The 21557-nt window shown below is 45.3% G+C and overlaps 8 protein-coding genes across 14 annotated transcripts in view; 3 read left to right on the top strand and 5 right to left on the bottom strand.

Annotated features, from left to right (window-relative positions):
* Nucleotides 1-18778, bottom strand: part of pigs (pickled eggs) — a 94401-nt gene extending 75623 nt beyond the window's left edge. Inside the window, exon 1 of the mRNA XM_070208205.1 lies at nt 18695-18778. The gene's annotated coding sequence lies outside the window, so the exon portion shown is untranslated. The remainder of the gene's footprint in view (nt 1-18694) is intronic.
* Nucleotides 33-3701, bottom strand: APC7 (anaphase-promoting complex subunit 7). Its single transcript, XM_002057202.4, has 4 exons — nt 3541-3701; nt 2877-3372; nt 837-1782; nt 33-750 (listed from the first exon to the last, which is right to left on the bottom strand). The coding sequence occupies exons 1-4, from the start codon at nt 3610-3612 to the stop codon at nt 441-443; spliced, it is 1824 nt and encodes a 607-aa protein (XP_002057238.1). The 5' UTR covers nt 3613-3701; the 3' UTR covers nt 33-440.
* LOC6633539 (required for meiotic nuclear division protein 1 homolog) lies at nt 3863-5518 on the top strand. The gene has a single exon (XM_002057201.4). The coding sequence runs from the start codon at nt 4138-4140 to the stop codon at nt 5443-5445; it is 1308 nt and encodes a 435-aa protein (XP_002057237.1). The 5' UTR covers nt 3863-4137; the 3' UTR covers nt 5446-5518.
* LOC6633538 (large ribosomal subunit protein mL63) lies at nt 5650-7097 on the top strand. 3 transcript variants are annotated; one of them, XM_032439592.2, is made up of 3 exons: nt 5650-5903; nt 5968-6124; nt 6213-7097. In XM_032439592.2, the coding sequence occupies exons 1-2, from the start codon at nt 5733-5735 to the stop codon at nt 6115-6117; spliced, it is 321 nt and encodes a 106-aa protein (XP_032295483.1). In that variant the 5' UTR covers nt 5650-5732; the 3' UTR covers nt 6118-6124; nt 6213-7097. The 3 variants fall into 3 exon arrangements, with proteins under 3 accessions (XP_032295483.1, XP_032295482.1, XP_002057236.1); XM_032439591.2 differs by having other exon boundaries at nt 6203-7097; XM_002057200.4 differs by lacking the exon at nt 6213-7097 and having other exon boundaries at nt 5651-5903; nt 5968-6196.
* Nucleotides 6736-9826, bottom strand: Vps26 (vacuolar protein sorting 26). Its single transcript, XM_002057199.4, has 2 exons — nt 9362-9826; nt 6736-9125 (listed from the first exon to the last, which is right to left on the bottom strand). The coding sequence occupies exons 1-2, from the start codon at nt 9506-9508 to the stop codon at nt 7653-7655; spliced, it is 1620 nt and encodes a 539-aa protein (XP_002057235.1). The 5' UTR covers nt 9509-9826; the 3' UTR covers nt 6736-7652.
* On the bottom strand, nt 10088-11616 carry LOC6633516 (uncharacterized). 3 transcript variants are annotated; one of them, XM_002057198.4, is made up of 4 exons: nt 11319-11616; nt 10904-11260; nt 10451-10584; nt 10088-10381 (listed from the first exon to the last, which is right to left on the bottom strand). In XM_002057198.4, exons 1-4 carry the CDS (start codon nt 11445-11447, stop codon nt 10156-10158), a joined length of 846 nt encoding a protein of 281 aa, XP_002057234.2. In that variant the 5' UTR covers nt 11448-11616; the 3' UTR covers nt 10088-10155. The 3 variants fall into 3 exon arrangements, with proteins under 3 accessions (XP_002057234.2, XP_070064370.1, XP_070064375.1); XM_070208269.1 differs by having other exon boundaries at nt 10904-11250; nt 11319-11445; XM_070208274.1 differs by having other exon boundaries at nt 10289-10400.
* Nucleotides 11742-20702, bottom strand: LOC6633514 (apoptosis-inducing factor 3). 3 transcript variants are annotated; one of them, XM_015170199.3, is made up of 4 exons: nt 20608-20702; nt 18928-18984; nt 18695-18846; nt 11742-13771 (listed from the first exon to the last, which is right to left on the bottom strand). In XM_015170199.3, coding segments are annotated over exons 1-4 (1908 nt in total). In that variant the 5' UTR covers nt 20610-20702; the 3' UTR covers nt 11742-12074. The 3 variants fall into 3 exon arrangements, with proteins under 3 accessions (XP_015025685.1, XP_002057232.1, XP_015025683.1); XM_002057196.4 differs by lacking the exons at nt 18928-18984; nt 20608-20702 and having other exon boundaries at nt 18695-18829; XM_015170197.3 differs by lacking the exons at nt 18695-18846; nt 18928-18984; nt 20608-20702 and adding an exon at nt 17831-17968.
* Nucleotides 14140-15246, top strand: LOC138911093 (uncharacterized). Its single transcript, XM_070208275.1, has one exon. It carries the CDS (start codon nt 14388-14390, stop codon nt 15213-15215), a length of 828 nt encoding a protein of 275 aa, XP_070064376.1. The 5' UTR covers nt 14140-14387; the 3' UTR covers nt 15216-15246.
* Nucleotides 20703-21557: the final 855 nt, after the last annotated feature.

Below are 21557 nucleotides of genomic sequence, written 5' to 3'. Positions count from 1 at the left end.
AAAAATACGCACAGTAAAAAAAAAAAATAAAATAAGTTTTAGAATAGTTTTGCATTTAATTTAACACTTGGAACTTCATAGTTAAAACATACATACAATATATTTAGCTTAAATTATGAAATCTGGCAGACTTTCGTGTATGTCTTGAGATATTTAGGTGGATGGACCGCTCAGATCTATGCTGAGTGAAAATAAATTAAAAACAAAAACAATAAATACATTTCATGATAATGAGAATTTGGTTTGGCGCTTAAATACAAAAACAAAGAAAAAAAATAAAATAAAAACAAAAAACATGTGTTTGGAATTTACATGAGATATGGCTAATTGGGAATGCAACGCAAGAGATTCAACATAATAAATTGGTTGTGAAGGGTGGCGGGAGGGGGGGGTGGGGTCTGGGTTGGCTTGGCGGCTAGCGGAAGCTTCACTTGGCCAAATTAGTTGGTCAGCTCGCCGTCAACATCCTGCCAGAAGGGCTCCGAGAACGTATCCGATTCAACATCCTCCGGCGGCCCAGCCGGCGAGGACAGCTCCAGCGCCTCGGTGGATGCCTCATCGCAGTCCAGCAGCCATTCATGATTGGGCGTCGTACAGGGCCTGGACATGCTGGCCGCATTGCTGGCATCGCCGGCGGCGACGCTGGAGCTGCTCGCCGACTCGCTGGCCTTGTCGCTGGGCTTGCCAGTGCGGGCCGCCTTGGTCAGCGAATTGATGCCATCCAAGGCGCGCTGAAATGTTGGATCCAATCTGCAAAAGTAGCCCATATGCATCCAGTTAGAGCGAGAGCGAGAGCGAGAGCGAGAGAGAGAGAGAGAGAGGGAGAGAGAAATCACCTGAGCGCCAACGTGTAATAATGAAGTGCCGCATCCAGATCCTTGTCGACGCTGAGCAACTCGGCCAGCATGGCAAACAGCTTGGGATGCGGATGACTGGCGACCTGTTTGCGCAGTAAAACAATTGCCTCCTGGGTGTCACCCTCATCCTGATAGATGCTGGCCATCAGTGCAATGCCGGGCGCATAGTGCTCATCGATTTGCAGCGCCTTTTCGACAAATTTGCGTGCGCTCTTCTTGGCCGTCGGATTGGCCAGATGGAACAATGTGCCGCCGAACATGGTATAGCTGCGCGGCGATGTCCGGAAATATCGAACGGCCAATGCGCACATGGTCTGCGCCTCCTTAAGCCATTTTAGGCGTATAAAGCACGCGACCAGACCCTTGTACACCTCGAATCTGTATGGGGCCAGGCAGCGGGCGCTGCGGAACACATCGATCGCATCCTTGTGGCGACCCAAGCCGCCGAACAGACGGCCGCGCAGCAGCAGCGCCTCAATGTTGCGCGCATCCATGGCCAGAGCACGCTCCGTAAAGATCAGGGAGCGATCGTATTTGGAATTCATATAGGAGAGCTGGGCGTGCAGGAACCAATGCGATGAGCTGAACTCCCCGGTGGTGCGTATCTCGAGCGGCGCAATCAGTTTGCCCTGCTCGAGCTTCTTCTTGTTGAACTCGTAGACCACGGCCAGCGGGCAGAGGGCGTCCAGATTGTGCGGATTGAGCATTGTGGCCATGGCCAGATACTGTTCCGCCCGCACAAAATTGCCGTAATAGTACATGCACTGGCCAATCTTTGTCAGCAGATGCTCGTTCTGGCGGAACGATGTTGTATCGTTTAGCTGTTGAAATGTCTGCGCCGCCTCCCGATGCTTGCAGCCGTACATCTGGGCATGCCCCTTGATCCAGCTGCTCAGCCATTCGATGTTCTTCGGCAGCGCGGCGGCTGTGGATGGAGTTTTGTATCCAGTTCAGGGCAAAGCACTCAAATTTCACTTTAACCAGAAATTAACAGTTCGAACCAGCTGTTTCCCCAGTCGCTGGTTCGATTCAAGGTTCGAGCCAGCGCCTTGCCTCTTGGTTCGTTTCGTGATACTGATCTATCCACAAAAAGTATCGATAGCTCGGATCGTTAATCGTGAACCCCAAAGGAAGTATCGATAGTTGGGTTCACGCTTTGAAACAACTCTTTGCCTTAAGCTGCGGTTCGGGAACCCAAAAGTATCGATAGTTCGGATCACGCTTTGAACCGATTCTGTTTCTTAATCTGCAATCCGTGAACCCCAAAACAAGTATCGATAGTTCGGTTCACGCTTTGAACCAATTCTCTGCCTCGACCTAGGTTCGGATCGTTAATCGTGAACCCCAAAAGAAGTATCGATAGTTCGGTCCACGCCTTGAAACAACTCTTTGCCTTAAGCTGCGGTTCGGGAACCCAAAAGTATCGATAGTTCGGTTCACGCTTTGAACCGATTCTCTGCCTCGACCTAGGTTCGGATCGTTAATCGTGAACCCCAAAAGAAGTATCGATAGTTCGGTTCACGCTCTGAACCCAACAACAATTGTCGTTGTTTGTAAATATAGTTCAATATCGTTCCGAGCATGTTCTAGAGGGTTATAAATTTTCATGGAGACTGCAAGCAGGTTTGCAGCTTTGGCGGTTCGAGCCCTGAGTACCAAGTAATTCAATTTGAACCAAATCTTAAACCAAACCAATCTTTTTTTTTTTAGGGGATTCCCCCCCCCCCCCTCCCTCTTCCGCTTACGACTGCCGGAACTGGTTCAGATTAGAATAAGGTTCGGGTTTAATAAGGAACCATTATTGGAACCACGAAACGGATTCACGAATGGTTTTTTAAACAAAAAGAAAAATTCTGTTTAGAATTCAATAAAATCCTGGAGCTTTTGGGTGAATTTGAAAAAAAGTGTTTTTTTTCCCCCTCCAAAATGAGGAAATATCCTTTCAGTATTCCCCCCCCCCCCCCCCCCCACCCACTCGGAGCTGGTTCAGTTGTAAGAGATCTTTCGGGAAATACGCACCATTTACGACCATGGAATGCACCTCGCTGCCATCGATGCCCAGCTCGATGAGCGCCTCGATGGATGTCAGCGACATGGGACACTCGCGCAGCACATCCTTGAAGGCGAGCGCAATCTCCTTCTTGCTAACGCCGCGACCATGATGATGCATTAGCCGGGCCAGCAACATGTTCAGGCGCGGTGTTCGCGTCTTAACCGCCTGCAGTGTGCTCATGGCCATGTTGTATTCGCCCAGCTCCTGGTAACAGATGGCGATCTTGTAGCGCAGCTCGGCATCCTGAAACTGCGGATAGGAGCTCTCGATGGCCGTCAGATAGCTGCTCTTAAAGCGCAGCATCGATTTGCGCTGCAGGACAACTGCCTCCAGTTGATTGCAGGCGGTGCGATAATTGTGCTGTTTATAATTGGCATTGCTTAGATAGAGCATTGCCTGGTATTCCATTTCGAGTGTGGCCACATTTCGATCATTTTGCAGCAGTGTGCACAACAGGCTGGCCTGCAAATTGCAAGTGTGTGAGTGCGTGGGTGTATGCGTGCGTGTGTGTGTGTTTCAATTAAGGATTTGCATGCCCCCAGCTCGGCGCGAAGTTTTTCCTATTGCTGCGACTTGCCAGCAGAGTGTGTGAAATTTGTGCTGGCCAGAGCTGAGCACGCTTCAACTTACCGATGGTATAACGCATTCGTATAGGCCGTGGTCGTATAGCTTTTTGATGTTGGAAAATAAAGCGTTCTCCATCTTGATTTGATGCGTTGCCGCCACAGACAACAACAGCCATACGTATTGGTTTGTTGTTGCTGCACTTATCGATAGATCAATTTTGTGTAATCGGTATTTTTGTTATTTTGTTTTGCCTTTCGATTTTTTGATATCGTTAAATTATTGATATTTTTTAAATACCGCATTGAACCGTTTGAACGGAACGTGACGTTGAATTTGACAGCTGATTTAAAATATGCCTAAAAATGATTATTAATACCGAGCAGTAGTTAAAGTGAAAGTCATTTTAGAAACAATGCAAAATTCTCGATATATTCAAATAGAATAAGCGCACACAAATACACACGAAAACGCATTCAATTGTTAACATCATTGCGGCTCGATGAGCCAAAGCCAAAGTTCATTCGCGAACCAGCTCGCTGAACTGCCGGCTCCACTGTCGATATCCGATAGTTGGACAAATATCGTGCCAAGTGTTATGGCAATTGGAAGTGTTCTTTTTGAAAATTACGAGAAAAGAAAACAAGAGCAATTGCCAGCGTTATGAACAGGGCACATTTTGCCGTGCAAACGGCACTCGTACGCAACCTAAGCCTCCTGCCCCGAACACACACATGCAAACTGCACACACAGCTGCAGCGTGCCTGGTGGCATAAGCAAACGAGATGGCTGCCAAAGTTCAGCAGATCCCTGGCCGGAAGCATAACGGCGCCAAAGGACAAAACCGAAGCAGCTGGAACGGCGACGGGAACAACAATCAAGGCCGGCGGTGTCAAGACCCTGCCGCAGGTGGACGAGCCGCTCGAGACGGGACTCTCGCCCGGACGAACGCGTGCATTGCGCAAGAAGCGTCTGGCTATCGATGAGCTGTCCGCCTTGGGTTTTCTCAATACACGTGGCTACACAACGGCCGATGAGTACAATCTGGAGGAGCTGCATGCGGCGCTCAAGCAACAGAATCTATACGAAACGAAACGTTTCTTCTCCACGGACAATCTGGGCGTGGAGCAGAATGTGCTCTTTGTCACCGCCAAATATCAGACCGGTTCCCGGCCGCGCGAGATATTCTTCTTTCGCGAGGGCTCCGTTGTCTTTTGGAATTGCAACGACATCGAGACGAACAATGTGCTCAACTTCTTGCGCAGCTTTGAGCGTGAATCGTACGTGAGCACCCTGGTCCATGGCGAGAGCGAGGTGATGCCCTACACGTATATCGCATCGACGGCCGTCGATGTCGAGGGCGATCTGGTGGCGGAGTCAAGTGATTTGAATGTGTCATCGCGCGCCTTCTTTCAGAACGGCAAGTTCTATCTGACGCCGGATAGCGATAATTTCCTGTACAAATACACATTCTCCAATGCGATTGCGCAGTCGATCAAGCTGGGCATCTGGGAGGCGACACTGGATCGCTATATTGACTCCATGGAGTACTTGACGGAGGATCTGAAGCGGGGTCGGCGATTGCGCATCTCGCGCGCCTCCATGCTGCGCAAAACAGGCGAACTGTTTGCCCTGCGGCATTCCATTAATCTGTCCTCGGATCTGCTGGATGCACCGGACTTTTACTGGGATCGCGAGGAGCTGGAGGGTCTCTATCTGCAGGTGTGCTCCTATTTTAGCATATCGCGTCGCACCAAGGTGATGAACGAGAAGATCAACCATTGCGTCGAGCTGGCCGAACTGGTGTCCCACAATTTGAACGATGCCCATCACATACGGCTCGAATGGATGATAATTATTTTGATTATGGTCGAGGTGGGATTCGAGATTTTGCATTTTGTTGAGGGTGCATTGCATCAGGGCAATGTGATGCATGCCAGTCCCTTTCCCCTGTCCGAAAATAGTGCCTAAGCTGCGCATTTGTTTTATATGATTTGCAGTCTGTAAATTTGTGCCCAACAAAATACAAATCATCTTTTTAGTATGTTAACTTTTTTTTTTTCAAAATATGCCTGGGAATTGAGTGCAAAACTATCGATTCATTTGCTAGAGCAGGGCGCTCCGATATATCGATACATGTATATGCCTACAAATGGCCGCAGCGATAACGATAACACCCCTCAGCTGCCGCAACGACTTGTGCAATAACATTGAACGTGCATTAACAAAAAAAAAAAAAATAGTTAGGCAGGCACAAAATGCAGCTGACTTTAATCAATTTGTTCAAGAAAACCGTGCCCGGCCACATATTCCGCGGCAAGCGGCGTCTCGTCAAGCCGGTGAGCAAACGTGCCATGGACACGCTGACCCGCGAATACGAGCGCCAGGAGCACATCATGTTTCTGCTGAGGCATCCATATCTCACGCTGGTATACATAGACATTTAGCTGTTGTTGGTCATTCATAAAAACATAAAGCCTTCCCCTGTAACAGGAGCAATCGTCGGGACACGCCAAGGAGCTGCAGAAACGCGACAAGCTGGTGGCCAAATGGACGGATGAGCAGACCCGCAGCAAGATGAAGCCCCACGTGACCATCGAAGAGCGACTGCAGCATTTGCGAGTGAAGGAGGCCTGGGACTAACTAATAAGTAACTAAGTTTAATTCATTTCAAAACACACATGTTCTGCAAGCTATTGAATAAATCTTAAACTCTCTGTAATCGAAGGCATTTGCAGATTCTCAAAGGCGGCCAGATAGGAACAATCCCCTGCATCGGATCACACTATAACGTCTGGTTAAAATTGAAGCAATCGATCGATTAGAGTGTGGACAAAAACTTGTCAACAATAATAGGCTAACATCATCAAAAGGCGAAGCTAAAATTGAAAGTTTTTATATGAAAAACTAGTTGGTTGGTTTTTTGTTTTTGTCAATTATTTTAATCAAACTCTACATGATCTCTATGAGCCTAACATATGCTTTAAGCCAGTAAGGGTGTTAACTATTCGGTGCTCCGAAGAAGCTTGTATTGGCCAACTCTACTTGAAAGCGGCTCCATGTGGCATCTGCTCCATATCTCCCTCTCTCTAGACGGATACGGATTAGTCGTGTCTCTCTTAAAGCTAGCTTGACAAGGCCTCTCGCTCGTTTTCATGCCTTTCATTAATTAAATTAAAGCATTTAGAATTGTAAACTGCTCGGAATATTATTGCTCTATGCGTGTTTTGATTGCTTCGGTTCATACAAGATTCGGTTTTCTGTCTCGTTTTTATTAATTTCATAAATTGTAATTTATAATATACATGTATATATATATATATATAAAGATATATATATATATATATATGCATATATTAATATGAAATATGTTATGTACATATGCAAGCATATATCGTGCCCATACATATATATATATATAGATTTATATATATGCGGATGCATGTAACATGTTTTCTAGGCGTGCTTCGATTTATATATTTATACATATATGTATATATATTCTCTAAACTTTATATTTAACTTAGTTATGCTTACGCATCGGTTTTTTGTATTGATTTGAATTGTTCAATTTGAATTTACTTTTAAAAAGCATTTGTTTTGTATTCTCTGTTTGTTGTTTGTTGCTAATTGAAAAATCAAATTTTCCAAATGGGAATGAGTTCTTATATTGCTTTTAGTTGGGCGTTTCCTTTGCAAAGTGGGCGTGGTCTGGCTTACAAAAATTTATAACATTCGTTTGCCTTATGCAATGATTTTTGTTTTTGAATACAAGTTACTAGAGCTAAGAGCATGGATAGAGACAGAGAGAGGCAGAGAGAGAGAGAGAGAGAGGGTATTAATAGCGTCTGTGTACATATTGAATATTATTTTTGCCGAAAGGGTGTGCGTGTGTGTGTGTGTGTGTGCAAGTGGATCAAGTTGCGCGCATAACTTCAATAAAACATTTTTCTTTAACAATTTCAAATTAATTTCTAAAAAAATAGATATACACACATATATATATATATATATGCGTGTGTATGTGTGTGTGTGTGTGTATATATATATGCATATTTTTCGTGTATACGTTTTGGATATACGTTAATAGTTGACCCAGCTATCGCCAGCCATTGAGTTGTTGTGGAAATCATAAACATAAACATATTCGCAATCGTTAACAGAATCGTGGCTGCCACTCAATCCGCGCTCAGTGGCGCAGCGTTCACCTTTTTGGCGGCTGTGGAGACGGGCGTGGGTGCGGGCACGGGCACGGCTGCGGGTGCTGGTGGCGTTGGCAACGCCACGTCCGTTAGCTCATCGTCGGGCACAAGCTGTGCCCGCTCATCGTCATCATCGTTTAAATCGAATTCCATGTTGCCATCGCCGGCGGCATGCGCCGGTGATTGCAACATCTCCGGCTGCTCCTCGCTGGTCGGCGGCAGCTGCAGCAGCGGCGGCGGCGTGTTCGACAGCATGGCCACTGGTGAGGCGCTTGTCGTTGCCGCGGCAGCGCCATCGCCCATGCCACGCTCACGTTCACTGCCGGCAGCTACGGCGGCCGCGGCGGCGGCGGCGGCGGCGGCCACAATTGCATTGCTTTCGTTGCCAGGCGTCATCGGTGAATTGGGCAGCGGCGAGTCCAGCTGCTGTTGGCTAAACTCCTGATTGGGGCTCTCGCGCGTGAACAGGCCCATTTTGGATTCGGCTTGGGCGCCGACGCCAATGGCAGCGCCTTCGCTGTCCGTGCTGCTGCTAATCAGCGAATGGGCAACGGTCGGGGCTGCCGGACCGCTCACCAAATGCGGCGGTGCGTGCAGCGGCACGTGCTGGTGATGCTGATGATGCGACTGCTGCTGATGCTGTTGTTGCTGCTGCTGCTGCTGCTGCTGCTGATGCTGCTGCTGGGCAACATGGTAGCGTGGTATATCCGCTTTGCGCCACAGCGTTATCTCCTGCTGTTTAAAATAGCGGCGATCCTCGGTGTCCATCAGCACCAGATTGAGAAAATACTTGACCGAGAACTTCTTATTAATGTCCCGCATTGTCGGCGTCAGATTGTAGCCGGCAAGGAATACGCGTATGGGTATGCTTTCGCCCTTGACGGGCGCACCGTCCATTATCTCGTATTTGGCAATCGTTTCGTTCTCATTGAAAATGTTCGGTCCGGTGCCGGTGGATTCGCGCTTAATTATCGCAATCTCCATATGCTTAATCTTAATGCGTACAAGCAGAAAATATATTTTGCCAATTATTGTATCCTTGAGATGATATTTGCTTTTGTTGTACTCGAACTCGATGTGCAGGCAATCCTCGATGCCCACCTCCATTTTGATTGGATTATTCATTTCCGGATAACTGCAGAGCGTATGCACAGCAATGTCCACCTCGCGCGTGATATCGCTTATCCGTCGCACAATTGTCGCGCGGAGAAAGTAACGCAAACGTACATTGGAACCGGCATATACCTCAAACTGTTTCTCCACATTTGGAAAATCGAAGGGATAGCTATTGTTCTGTATGAGATCGCCGGGACGGGCCAACGCCTTGGCCAGGCACTTGAATTCATGATGATTGCCCCGATCATAGAACAATTCAATTTGTCCAATGAACTCAATCTTAATGCCCTGATGCTCCAGTTTGCTGCCGGGCTTCTTAAGCGTCACATTTACCTACAAGATAAAACATAGTTTGTCACCACAAAACTCAAATAATCAACAACTTTGTGCAATATTTATGCGCTTGTTTATACGGGCCGCTGCTGCTGCCGCTGCCGCTGCTGCTGCTGCTGCTGCTGATAACTGCTGCTCGGTGGGCGGCAGCAGAGCGGAAGTGCTGCCGCCGCTGCGCGTCTCCTTGCTCCATGCACCGCAAAACGCGTTCAGCTAAAGCTAGAGCTAGGGTTTACCTTGCCGGATACTGTTTCGCCATCGTAGAAGAGCAGCATCTTCTCCACTTTGCCATCCTCGCCCTTGACCTCGGCGGTCTTTTTATTCTCGGCACCATCGAATACAATATCTATTTCGGCTGATTGGCCAAAGCCCAAGAAATTCATAATTGATAAAAATGTTTTCGGTATCGGGTGTTTTTTTTTTTTTTTTACACTTTGGTTACACTTGGCGCAGGCAGGCAGCTCTGGCTGTAACTCTGGTATTTGATTTAATTTGTTCTTCTTTTATTGGAATGTTTTCGTTAGCTTGTACTCTTTTAACGTTGGCCGTTGTCTGCTGACCCGGTTTATATCTATTTTGTATGCGTTTTCTTTGCTTTTTGTTATAAAACTTTTTATGTGTGCGCTGCCTGCAACTGTAATTTATTGGGCGTTTTTGTGTGTGTGTCTCTGTGTGTGTGTGTGTGTGTGTGTGTGTGTGCGCTGGCTGCTGCTGGTGTGTAAAAAAATTTTCCGCAAAACTATCGACGATTCATCGGCAGCACCACCAAAAAAAAAAAAAACAACAACAACAAAAACAAACAACAATAATAATAATAAATGCAAATCGAAACATCGCGTTCGCGACATCGATACACATATCGATAGCTGCAACCCTGTTGCAATGCCGGCAACTAGCTGCTGTACAGCCCTGGCCTTTAGCTAGCTGTGCAGCCCTGCCAAATTCAATTAATCAATTAATCGCAGGCTGTTAAAATTGCTTTTAATGCATTCAATTGACAATAAGGTTGAATTGTAAAAGTACTCGTTGTTTATATTAAGGAAAGAGCCCACTGAAAACGGCGATTTGGTCCCTCCAGCTTTGGACACTGACCCAGGCTCGAGACGCACTCCCACAGGCAGGCCATATAATGGAGCGCCATGTGAACCAGTCCATAATTGGCATCCTGTGCATCCTTCGGGGCTGTGGCTTGAGCGACAAGCGTAGTGTATTTGTTGATAAGCATTCTTTGGCGCAATTGCAGCTTTTTGTTTTTACTGTTTAGCATAACAATGGCTGTTAAATTATTATGTTTGCCTTTGCTTGGGCTTGGTCTCATGCTTTACCTCTTCAGATGCGCGCTGGCATCTGCGAATGCCTTGGACCTGGTTTTGGTGGCAAGCAGCTCCTGCGTCATGCCAATTAGCTTATAGACAAACATAAGCGCACGCGTTCTGTACAGTTCCAACAATTCCCTGGTCTATTCAAATACACGATTAGCTTTCCTATAAGGTATACTAGAGTAGTATTGCCCGGGTCTATCCGGGCCAAGCTTCGCCGGAAATGATTAATATATTTATATATATTTAAAGCTTGAAGCCGAACGGACCAAACTTTCGCTGACAGCAAGTTCCATTCAAAATGGGAATTCATTAAATGTAATTTGATGTGGATTTGATGAAATCACTGAAACGCGTGAATTGCAGCAAACACGGACTGTGCTCTGCACTGCTCAGCAGTCAGTTAGTCAATCAGTCAGTCAGTCAATCAGTAAGGTAAGAATACAGCTCAATAATTACCCGCTCGTTCAACTTGACGTTGCGTTCCAACAGCTTTTCGGTCAACAATTTATTTTCCTCCAGCCGCGAGGCCATGCGACTTGTCCTGAACGCCTGCTGGCGTAGCCTTTGACGGAGACAGTGCAACTCCAGCTTGGTCTTGACCAGGGCCTTCTGCCGTTCGGAGAGCTCGCCCTTTAGGCAAAGCAATTGCCGGAGCATTCGCTGGTTCTCATTGCTCAGCCTGGACTGCCTTGTGCGCCGCTTGCTGGAGATCTCCTCGGCAGTTGTGATGCACTTGATGAAACTATCATTCACAATCTTTCGCTCCTGCAATATCATTTCATAGCAATAGATTTGCTTGGCAGCTAAAAAGATCTGACACTGGATTAACTCAAAAGCCGTTCGCATCTCAATCTCGGTGCGATTTACACACCAAATTCTTGAATCTCCACGCGGTTGTCGTTATCAGAAGACAGTCCCCGTTGAGGGAACGCCAGGCGTCGAGCCAGCTATGCATCATGCATTCCACGGCACTCGACATCGACTGCCCATTGTTCTCCATGCCGTTGCTCCTCTAGATCTGTGCAACGTGCATCTGCCTGATGGAAACGAATGTGTGCTCGGAATTTGGAATTTTGAGAGCGCTCCAAAGTGTCTACGAATATTTCATTGATTTAAAATATCTGTCTACGCCAGCCAACCAAATCTTAAAAAATGTTCCAGATCGAACTCTGTCCCTGCCTCGTCTGGAGTCGATCGAAAACTAATGATATGCACACTCTTTCTAGAAGGATACTCAATCGTTGACGTGCAAATGGAAAAACCTGAGCTCAATCTAAGCAAAATGACAATCGTATATCGTAGATAACATATTTATTTATTGTACAAAACTGTTTTTGCCTAGGTGCAAGAATACGGGGAACAGACGATCATGAAATAATTTTGAAACCGAGCAAATTGCAGGCATATATAGAAATAGATATAGTTAGATATAGCTGCGCATAATCCATATAAAACTTGCACGATTTAACAAATTTAACAATTAGTTTTTTTTTTTCGAGCGGTTCACGCACATAATACTATACATAGATATATATATAAGAATGAATCTCGTGTTGCTAAATAATAACTGGCATGGAATCGGCCGATCGGACCATATGTGCCGACTTTTTGTGATCAAATTGTCGAATTAGCGTATTTTGGGCAGCGGCTGTTTGAGCATTGCGGTCCACGCCTGGCGATCGGCCTCGTTCTCTATTTGATTGCGTCCCAGGCACTTGCCCTGCGAGATTAGCTCCGCGAATTGGGCAACAATCGGATCCCGGCCGCATGATGCGACAGCCGTAACGGTATCGGCATGATTAACAAAATATGCAATAAACTGCAGATCCTCGAGACTGCCATCGATGATGATCTCCTTGTAGCTGCCATGGCCCGCATAGCGAAAGCCCTTGCCAAAGATTTGGGTAAAGAAGAACGGCACCGCCTCTGACCTTTTGATGCTGCCGCACATATTGATCGCCGCAATCCGTCCATGGTACTGCGCCAGCTGATAGTGTCCGATGTTGACGCGCGACTGGGCCAGTCCGTAGATATGGGCATTGGCTATATCGCCGCCCACATAGACATCGGGCACATTGGTCTCCAGAAAGTCGGTAACATCGACCGAACCGTTCTTGTTGAGTCGCACGCCCGAATTGGCCAGAAAATCGGTGTTCAGCTTGGAGCCGGTGCCCATGATGAGCAAATCACAGGGTATTGTCGTCTCATCGAGCAGCATCACCTCGACCAGCTTGCCATCGTCATCGGCAATGATCTGCGTAATGCCGCTACCCATTAACATGTTGACATTGTTGTCCTCGTACAGCTTCAGAATGCGTCCGCCGATCTCCTCGCCAAAGGCGGCCTTCAGCGGCACATTCTCGCGGCCCACAACCGTAACGCTGGCCACTTTCGTGACCAGAAATGCCGCCGCCTCCAGTGCTATAAAACTGGAGCCCAGACAGACGACATTCGACTGGGGCGTGACCAGATCGAGTATGGCCCGCGCATCATCGTATTCGCGTATGGTTTTCACATTCGCCAAATCGGCGCCCGGAATGGGCGGCTTGTAGGCCGAGCAGCCGGTGGCTATATAGATCTTGTCGTACTTGACCACGTAGCCGTTGGAGCAGTGCAGCTCCTTTTGGGCGGTCACCAGCTTCTCGGCGCTGACGCCCAGCCAGACTTCAATGTCGTGTTCCTTGTAGAATTGCTCGTCACGGAATAGCAGGCTCTCGATGCCGATGCTCAGCGCTTTGGAGACCTTGACGCGGTCGTACGGCAAATAGGGCTCACGGCACACCAGGATCAGGCGACCCGTATAGCCCTCCTGGCGCAGTGTCTCCGCACAGACGGCGCCCGACGGCCCGCCGCCGACAACAATAAAACAGCGCTCGTCCTGCGGCTGCCGCTTGACCATATCCTTCAGTCGTGACGACTTCTCCAGATCGCTGCGCTTCATGCGCACCATAACCTCGCCCTCGGCGCTAACGTCCACCTTGTAGCAGGGCAGCGAGTCCAGGCCCGGAAAGTCCTCAATATCGCCCGTCTCTATGTTGAAGCAGGCACCATGCCACGGACAACGTACACGTCCGACGCCCAATCCGCCCGTATGCATCGGTGCACCGTAATGGGTGCACCTGTTGCCCAGTGCATGGAGCCGCCCGTTCTGCTTCACCAGCAGCACTTTGGTGTCCTCATTGAACTCCAGCTGCTTCATTTCGTTCTCCTGGATTTCGTTCGCCTTGCACACGGCCACGGGCTCCGTGTACTCCGCATCTGGATCTGTCACGTTGGTCGACATTGTTTTGTTATCGCACTTCGACTGATAGGAACCGACGGCACCTGCAACAGATCAACGTTTGAGCCGGTTGATGGCGACAGACAGAGAGAAAGAGAGCAAGAGATGCAATGAGACGAAGACAGACAGACACTGAGAGAGAGAGGGAGAGGGAGAGTGTGTATGTGTGTTGGTTAACAAGTTGATGTTGTTTGTCGCTAGTCAAGCACATAAAATTTGAATTGAGTTTTCCCGTTAAATGACGATCTTAAAATTCAAGTCCAGAATAGAAAGTGTGTGTGCCCCGCCTGCTGCGCTGGCCGAGAAAGCAGCCCAACAGTGTTGCCGGCTGTCAACTTTAACGGAAAACCTAGCTAAATCCAGTGTTAAAAAACAGCTGAACTAGCTTGCTGAGTCGACTGGTTCAACTGGTTCCAGAGTCCGAACTGTATACAATTTTCAGGGCTTCGCAAGTCGCGAGGAACATGACCAGATTAACCGAGTTTACGATATATTCCACATGGAGTAGAGTATTCCAACGCTTTTGCTTTGAATCCCGGCAGCTGCAAATTAGAGCCGTAAGCAAGCCAAATCTGGCTTGTAAATAGCCAAATTGGCAGCACTGTTGCCCCCCAGTTGAGGCCCAGTTCATCAGTTCATCTCCAGCTGTCAGTTGACAAGATGTTGTGCTGGCGTCCAGAACAAGTTGCGCTGCTGCTCTGCTCAGGTGTCGCCCTGTTGGGCGTCCAGGTGGCATCCGAAATATCAGCTGCAGCTGGAGCTGGATCTGGCAGTTCGCAGCAGCTGGAGCTGAAGCTGAGCGCGCTGCGTGTGCATAAGCAGCTGCTGCAGGCGGAACTGGGTCGGATCTATATGGAAGCATTCACGCCGGAGACACCGCTGCTGCTGGAGGAGCTGCAGCGGCGCCAGCAGGAGATAGAGCAGCAGATCGAGACGCTGGAGGCGCTGAGGTCGGGCAACAAGGTGCAGCAGGATGCACAGCAATTGGCGCTCAATTTGGCCGCTGACTTTCAGTTTCTGCAGCACAAACTGGACGAGCTGAAGCAGCAGCTGGATGCACTGCAGCCGAACAGCAACGGAAGCAGCACCGGAACTGCCAAACAGCCGCTGGAGTTGCAACGCGATGTGATCAATAGCACGCCCAAGACTCCGGTTAGCGCCGGCTCCTATTTCCTGACACCCTTGCTGGCCATGCCCGAGCTGCCCGGCGCCGGCATTGCCCAGCCGCCGGATCATAGCTCACCCTCGCTCATTAAACGTCTGCTGGCCATGCTGCGACCCGGCGGCAGCAGCACAACGCCAACTACAAGCCTGGTCTCGTCCAGCTTCCGGCGTGGCGGGCACTGGCCGGACCAAGGCGCCGGCAAGAATATCCAGCTGCTGAGCGCCGAGGAGCTGCTGCCCCAGCTTCAGCTGCAGCGCCAATTCCTGGACGATGCCATCAAGCGCCTGGAGCGGCTCGCCGCCAAGCCGAACGACAAGTTCTAGTTATTTAACTCAAATTAGAAACCTAATTAATACAGCTTTTTTTTTAACTTTCGTTTTTTTTTTGTTAATAAAACTATTTGGAACTACTTTTGAACCGTTTTTTAGACAATTCGGAACTAGTTGTTGTGTTCAGAAAGTCGAAAAAGAAAGATCTTTGCTCTGTGAGCTTTTGTTGAGTTCGACTCAGTTGAACCAGCGGCGAACTAGTTCGGAACCAGTTAATTGGTTAGCTGAGTGAAAAACGGGTTTGAACCAGCTTCTATTCGAGCTGGCAAAATGCACTAAGAAAGCCTCAAGGCTATTCTGATTCCCGCTGCGGAGCACAGAGAAAGAACTTGTTAGCCGAGAACTGATCGCCCAGAAATATGAATCCGTTTCAGATCCGATGAACAGGACAATTGACATTCGATCGAAGAACGTGTAAGTATAACTCACTTTACTAGTTCCTACAAAAATTGAACTAGTTCCGAGCCAGTTTCTTATCTACTAAATAGATTAAATGAACCGATGCTAACGAAACTTAAGCTAGGCGCGATTCAAAGCTGAAACAAAACCTATTTGGAATCTGGAATATCGTCTGGTCCGAGAATCATGTGTTAATCTTTTGGAAAATACCTTTCAGAGTATTCGAGCTACAACGTTGTTTATTACCAGATATGAGCTCGAGCAATCCAGACGTAAATTTTGATTAAATCAACAAACAAACGTTTATGATTTTAATTGATTTTTTAATAAACCCGATGATTAACAACATGATTTGCAAATTTTTCAAGTGCCTCAAACAACATTCACTACTGATAAGATGATAACAAAAACAAGTAAGAGTTTGTAGTCGGGAGCTCCCGACTAGGGGATACCCTGAACCCTCTTCCTTCAACATCAAATGCATATATATATATTCTATTTTAGAAGCTATATGTCAAGTTTGGTGACTCTAGCTCTTATTATTTACCAAAATTGCTCAAAAAAAACAGAATATCGATATCGATTTTTATCGATTGCTTGGAAACGGAGTAAGTTATCGATTATCGGAAATAAACTCGATCTGCGCGGTAACTAGGAGCACCTACATTTCTCTAGCTCTTATAGGTTCTGAGATCCTTGAGTTCATACATACGGACGGACGGACAGACGTACATGGCTAGATCGACTCGGCTATTGATGCTGATCAAGAATATATATACTTTATGGGGTCGGAGATGCTTCCTTCTGCCTTACGTTACATACATTTGGATTTCGCACAAATACAATATACCCTTATACCCATTTTTAATGGGTTCAGGGTATAAAAAAAGGCAACAAACGCAATTATCATTGTTAGATACAAGTTGGACATGCTGTTGGAAATGGCAACGTCATGTCCAGATTGTTTTCAAGGCTGATCGAAGCTATATATACACATATATATATTTAGTTACTCTTTGGCTTTTATTAATCAGACTGTTTGGGTATCTTTGTGCATTTTTGATGAGTTTCGAACCAAATGTTTTGGTCACAAGAAAATCGATACGTCTTGACGGAAACCAAGCGACAAATTCGCTGCGTCATTCGGACTGCGCGATTGGGCTTATAATAAAATAATAAGTAGAGCAGGGTCTATCAAAAAAGATTACATCTATCAATGTTTAAATAAATGACTGTGAATGAGACGTTAAACGAACATACAAAATATTCCATCAGACAGGCAATGCCCAACGGTTAGATACCCTGATCTCAAACTGACGCCCCTCCCTTTCCATATGGAGTATTCATAGAACATTTCATAGTTGATTTACTTTTCGATCCAATATTATTTGCGAGACTATACGAGAGAACTAACATACATTTGTCGTATCTGGATATCTTCGATATCGAAGCATTCGCAAAGATGGGCACGACTAAATCAACTCAGCTCCTCGCTTCGATCAAGAACATATATATATATATATATCAGGGTTTCAATACAAAACTCTTATACGCAGTTTACGCCCTTTGCCGTGAGATAATATTGGTCTAATAGGAATGGCCGACAAACTCCGCTTAGCGTGACGTCACAAGCTTCAAGTCGTATACCCTTTTCAGTGGGATCATAAGGATTTAATAAAAGAGCTGCTGATTCAGCATAGAATGATTTCACAAGTTTCAATACAAAACTCTTATACGCCTTTGCTGATAAAATAATGGTCTAATAAGAATGTGTGATACAGTGTTGTGCTTTGTCATGAGATAATGTTGGTCTAATAAGAATATGCGACACAGCCAGCATAGCGTGACGTCACAAGTTTCAGCTTGTTGCGTTAAATGTAAAATACAAGTTGATGACTCAAAAGGTCTGAACAATCTCTCAAAACAAAAAAAAAAACATACAATTAGATGCAGTAAAAGAAGAAGACAAAAACCGGTGTGCTGTCTAATTAGTGTAAATTTGTGAATTCGGCATGAATTGCGACTATTTAAAATGCACGCAAACACACACACACACACACACACGCACAAAAACGAACCGGTTAGCCTTGTCACACACACACACACACACACACACACACGTGAATAATTGTAATAAATGAAAGAAGAAGAAAAACCCAACCAAAGCAAGAAACGTGTATTTTTTTTCTTTTTGGCTTAGCCTCGTTTACCCAAAAGAACTAATCCGTTTGAAATGTAAAATATTTGAATGTACGTTGAATAACTGTGTTGTCTTTCAAATTGCAAATAAAAAAAAAAAAGGTTAAACAAAAACGCCGCCGTTCCAGTTAAGTTCAGAGTGTAAACTGAAAACGAGCAAAAACGCGTGCGAAAAGTCGCAAGGCGAACGCCGAAGAAAGGCGACTGCTCGCCCTCCCTCTCACTCGCTCTCACACACACACACACACACACACACACACACACTGACACTGACACGCTCGCCCACTCTCTTTCTCCATGGCTGGCACTCTTTCGCTGGCTCTTAAACACAATTTAACTGTTAAATGCGCGCAATTATCGAACTTGTATCGGACACATGCATAAATAAATAAATACATAATTATTGATTTGCGATTGAAAAACCAATACGAAAATAGAAATTTATTGCGTGTCTTGTGCTGGCAAAGGCAATTAGAAAGGTAAACGAACCTAATTGAGATAGAAACATGGTGAGAGATATCCATGTTCACTTTTTCGCAACTTTCTTATGCTGATGAAAAGCTTTCCACAATGATCGAAATCGCAGTACGAATCGATATTTTTGAACAAGACGCCAAAAATACAATCAGATAATAAGAATAATATCTGGAATTCCATTCCATTCCATTCCCGTTTTCAAAATTTCGCTGTACATCGAATCCTCTATAAGCTTTCTATCAAAAATAATCTTGACAACATTACAAGAATCTTAAAGAAAGCTTTTTTTTTTTGTTGGCAAAATGAACATGATTAGATATGGAATTGAAAATGATAAGACCTAAGCATAGATAAAGCTTAAGCTGAGGTTTCTTTCAAATAAGTTGATCGGCTATTACCTGAGTTCTGGTCCGGATTGGGCGTTACCTTGCCAGTTGTTTTGTATTCCTTGCAGAGCGTAGAACCCATTGTGTGTATTTGTTGATAATTTGAGTATTTCCGTCTAAATATTACGTCCGGCAGTTGCCTGATATTATGCGATTTAGCTAGTCTGTAAAAAAAATAAAATAAAATCGTTTTATTTTTCAATTAGAATTTATAGAATGTGTTTTATTAAAATATGCTAACTTACCTAGCGTGTGGAATTTGTTTGCACAGAGTGCAAGCTAAACGACAATTTAATTTCAACCTACAATTAAAAAAAAAACACCAACTATTGAATGTGTTTTAGGTAAATGACGATATTGATGTAGCAAATGTAAACATTATTTTCTTGAAATCAAATATATTATCACTTTTCAAACACGTAATTAATCAATGATCAATTATGAATTATATTTAATTTAATTATATTTGTTTAGTTTTTTAGTGCAGGGCATGCACAAGTCGTTGCTTTTCTTAAGTGTCTGATAGTTCAGTTATGTGCATTCCCCAGCATTGTGTCTGTGTGTTGGATTACGCCATAAGCTTTTACTCTATCGCACTCGCGCGCACTCTCTCTCTCTCTCTCTCTCTCTCGCGCTGTTCAACACTTGTGCTCGCTCACTGCGAGTTCTTGTCTGTGATTCACAATGGAGAAACCAAAACAAAAACAAAATAAAAAACAACAACAACAACAAACCCGGCGCAACAGACAAAAATGCAACAGGTATAAAAACGTTGACGCTGCGGCTGGCTTGCGCTGAATAACGTCTCTCGGCACAGACGATTCTTCACGGTTTAGAGAACACGTCCGTCGTCCGTGAGCTGCGAATCGAGTATGCGGCACAAACAAAAAAAATAATACAAATATGAATAACAACTTCGATAGTAAGCGACGCGTCGCCGTCAACCGTTTGCATGTGTATGGACTGCGCTGCCACACACACACACACACACACACACACACGAACGCACGCACGCACGCACGCATGCATATGTGAGGGGCGTTTGGGCATGGTCAAAATGGCCAAGTTATGTTTGAGCAACGAAACGGTTTGACCTTGTCGCCGGTCTCCATGCAAACACCCCCCCCCCCCCCCTCCACCTGTATACACTCCTTTGGCATTACCGGTTTGGAGCACAGCAATTGGCAACAATCAACCGAGCACAACAATTGCCCAGGTGTATGGCCGTCAAGTGCTTTGGCCGCGAAGTGCATGTCGCCATTAACCAGAGTTCACTGTAGCAGCCAAATTTGAAGCCATACAGATTTGAGCTAAGGCCAACGCGCTAAGCGAAATGTCTGAACATGAACATAATAAAAAGTGAATTTTGAAAAGCTGTTACAGTAAAAACAACAACTGCCTTAGTTACCTGTACCTGTGCTCAAACCTTGCCACAAAGCGCATCAATAAGCGACACGTGATCAAGTTAACAGGAACAGGGCAAAATTGGATATTCGCTTAAGAGTGCTTTCACTGTATTATCTTGATACAATTACTGTACAATCGCAGCGCCACATTAACTGGAACATTAACAGAGGAAGCAAACTATTTACATACATGCACACATGCGTGCATACATGTGTATGTATGCATGCATGTATGTAGGTTTATCTAAAGCTGCTCGTCGATCTGGCTGCCATTTTTAATTAACATTGACTAAGTGCTGTTATGTGTTTAATTTCGTTTCGCCTATTCTTATTGTTTTCTTGTTTTATTTTGGTTAGTGCACTCATTAGCACGTCGTTGATAAGGCGGCTTTTTGGCATATTCGCAAGTCAAAGTGGCATTTGAAATGTACTTATCTGTCTGTATATAAATGAATTACATGTGCATTGCTTTATTTATTTAATTTTTTATGTCGCATTTAGTTGCTGCAGCTAACTTACATGTTTCTTATTACAATCAGCTCTGCGTATACATGCCGGCTTTAGTTATATATATGTACATATGTATGCATGTATGGATGTATGTATAGATGGTGCCTTTTTGCTGTTGCTGTTAGCCACACATATCGATGTTCAATTAATCGCAATAGCATCGATAGTTTTGTGTAACAGCTGTTATGTTAACAGACACTGCACACAGCTAACAGCGTTCAGTTAGTACGCAAACTAGCCGACAGGTGTCGTGCCACAAGCTATAGCGCCAAATTCAAATTGTTGCCTTTTACCGATATCAGGCTGACTGCAGTGATATATATTTCGAAGATATATGTAATAGCAAAAATTACTAAAGTCTTGTATGCCAGATAAGGTGGCACATATATGCTGATTAAATGGAATATATAAGCGCGTTCTACATTCGCTTTGAAGTGAGCAACAAGTTTGTTTATGTTTATTACGAAATGAAATAAGCGAATTAATTAAAATTAATTGATATTGTTATTGCAACTATTTGTAATAATTGCAGCTAATATACTAATATACTAAAGGTCAGCTGCATATGCTGCATCTGTTTACATATATAGTATTTATTTGTATATATTTTTGTCAATGATTAATTGATTACAACTTATGATAGAAATGCGGTTAATTGTATTCCTAATCTAAATACTATAGCCTATATAGTATGTGTGAGCACACACACACACACACACACACACACACACACACACACACACATATATATATATATATATGTATGTATATATGTATATATAGGGGTGTATATGTATGGAAGAAGTTGTTGTTTGTTTACAGCTGGCTCCACGCGCCGCCCAAGTGATTGCCGTGTGCCGATTACAGATGTTGATTGCCACAGCCAATTCATGAGCAATGCACAACTGAATCTCTAGATTAGGTTCAAAGGTCACAGCCTGACACAGCCCGCCAGCCTG

This window comes from Drosophila virilis, chromosome X (assembly GCF_030788295.1).
Source record: "Drosophila virilis strain 15010-1051.87 chromosome X, Dvir_AGI_RSII-ME, whole genome shotgun sequence".
In the NCBI taxonomy this organism is placed as follows: domain Eukaryota; kingdom Metazoa; phylum Arthropoda; class Insecta; order Diptera; family Drosophilidae; genus Drosophila; species Drosophila virilis.
This window is presented reverse-complemented; position numbering and strand designations above follow the sequence as displayed.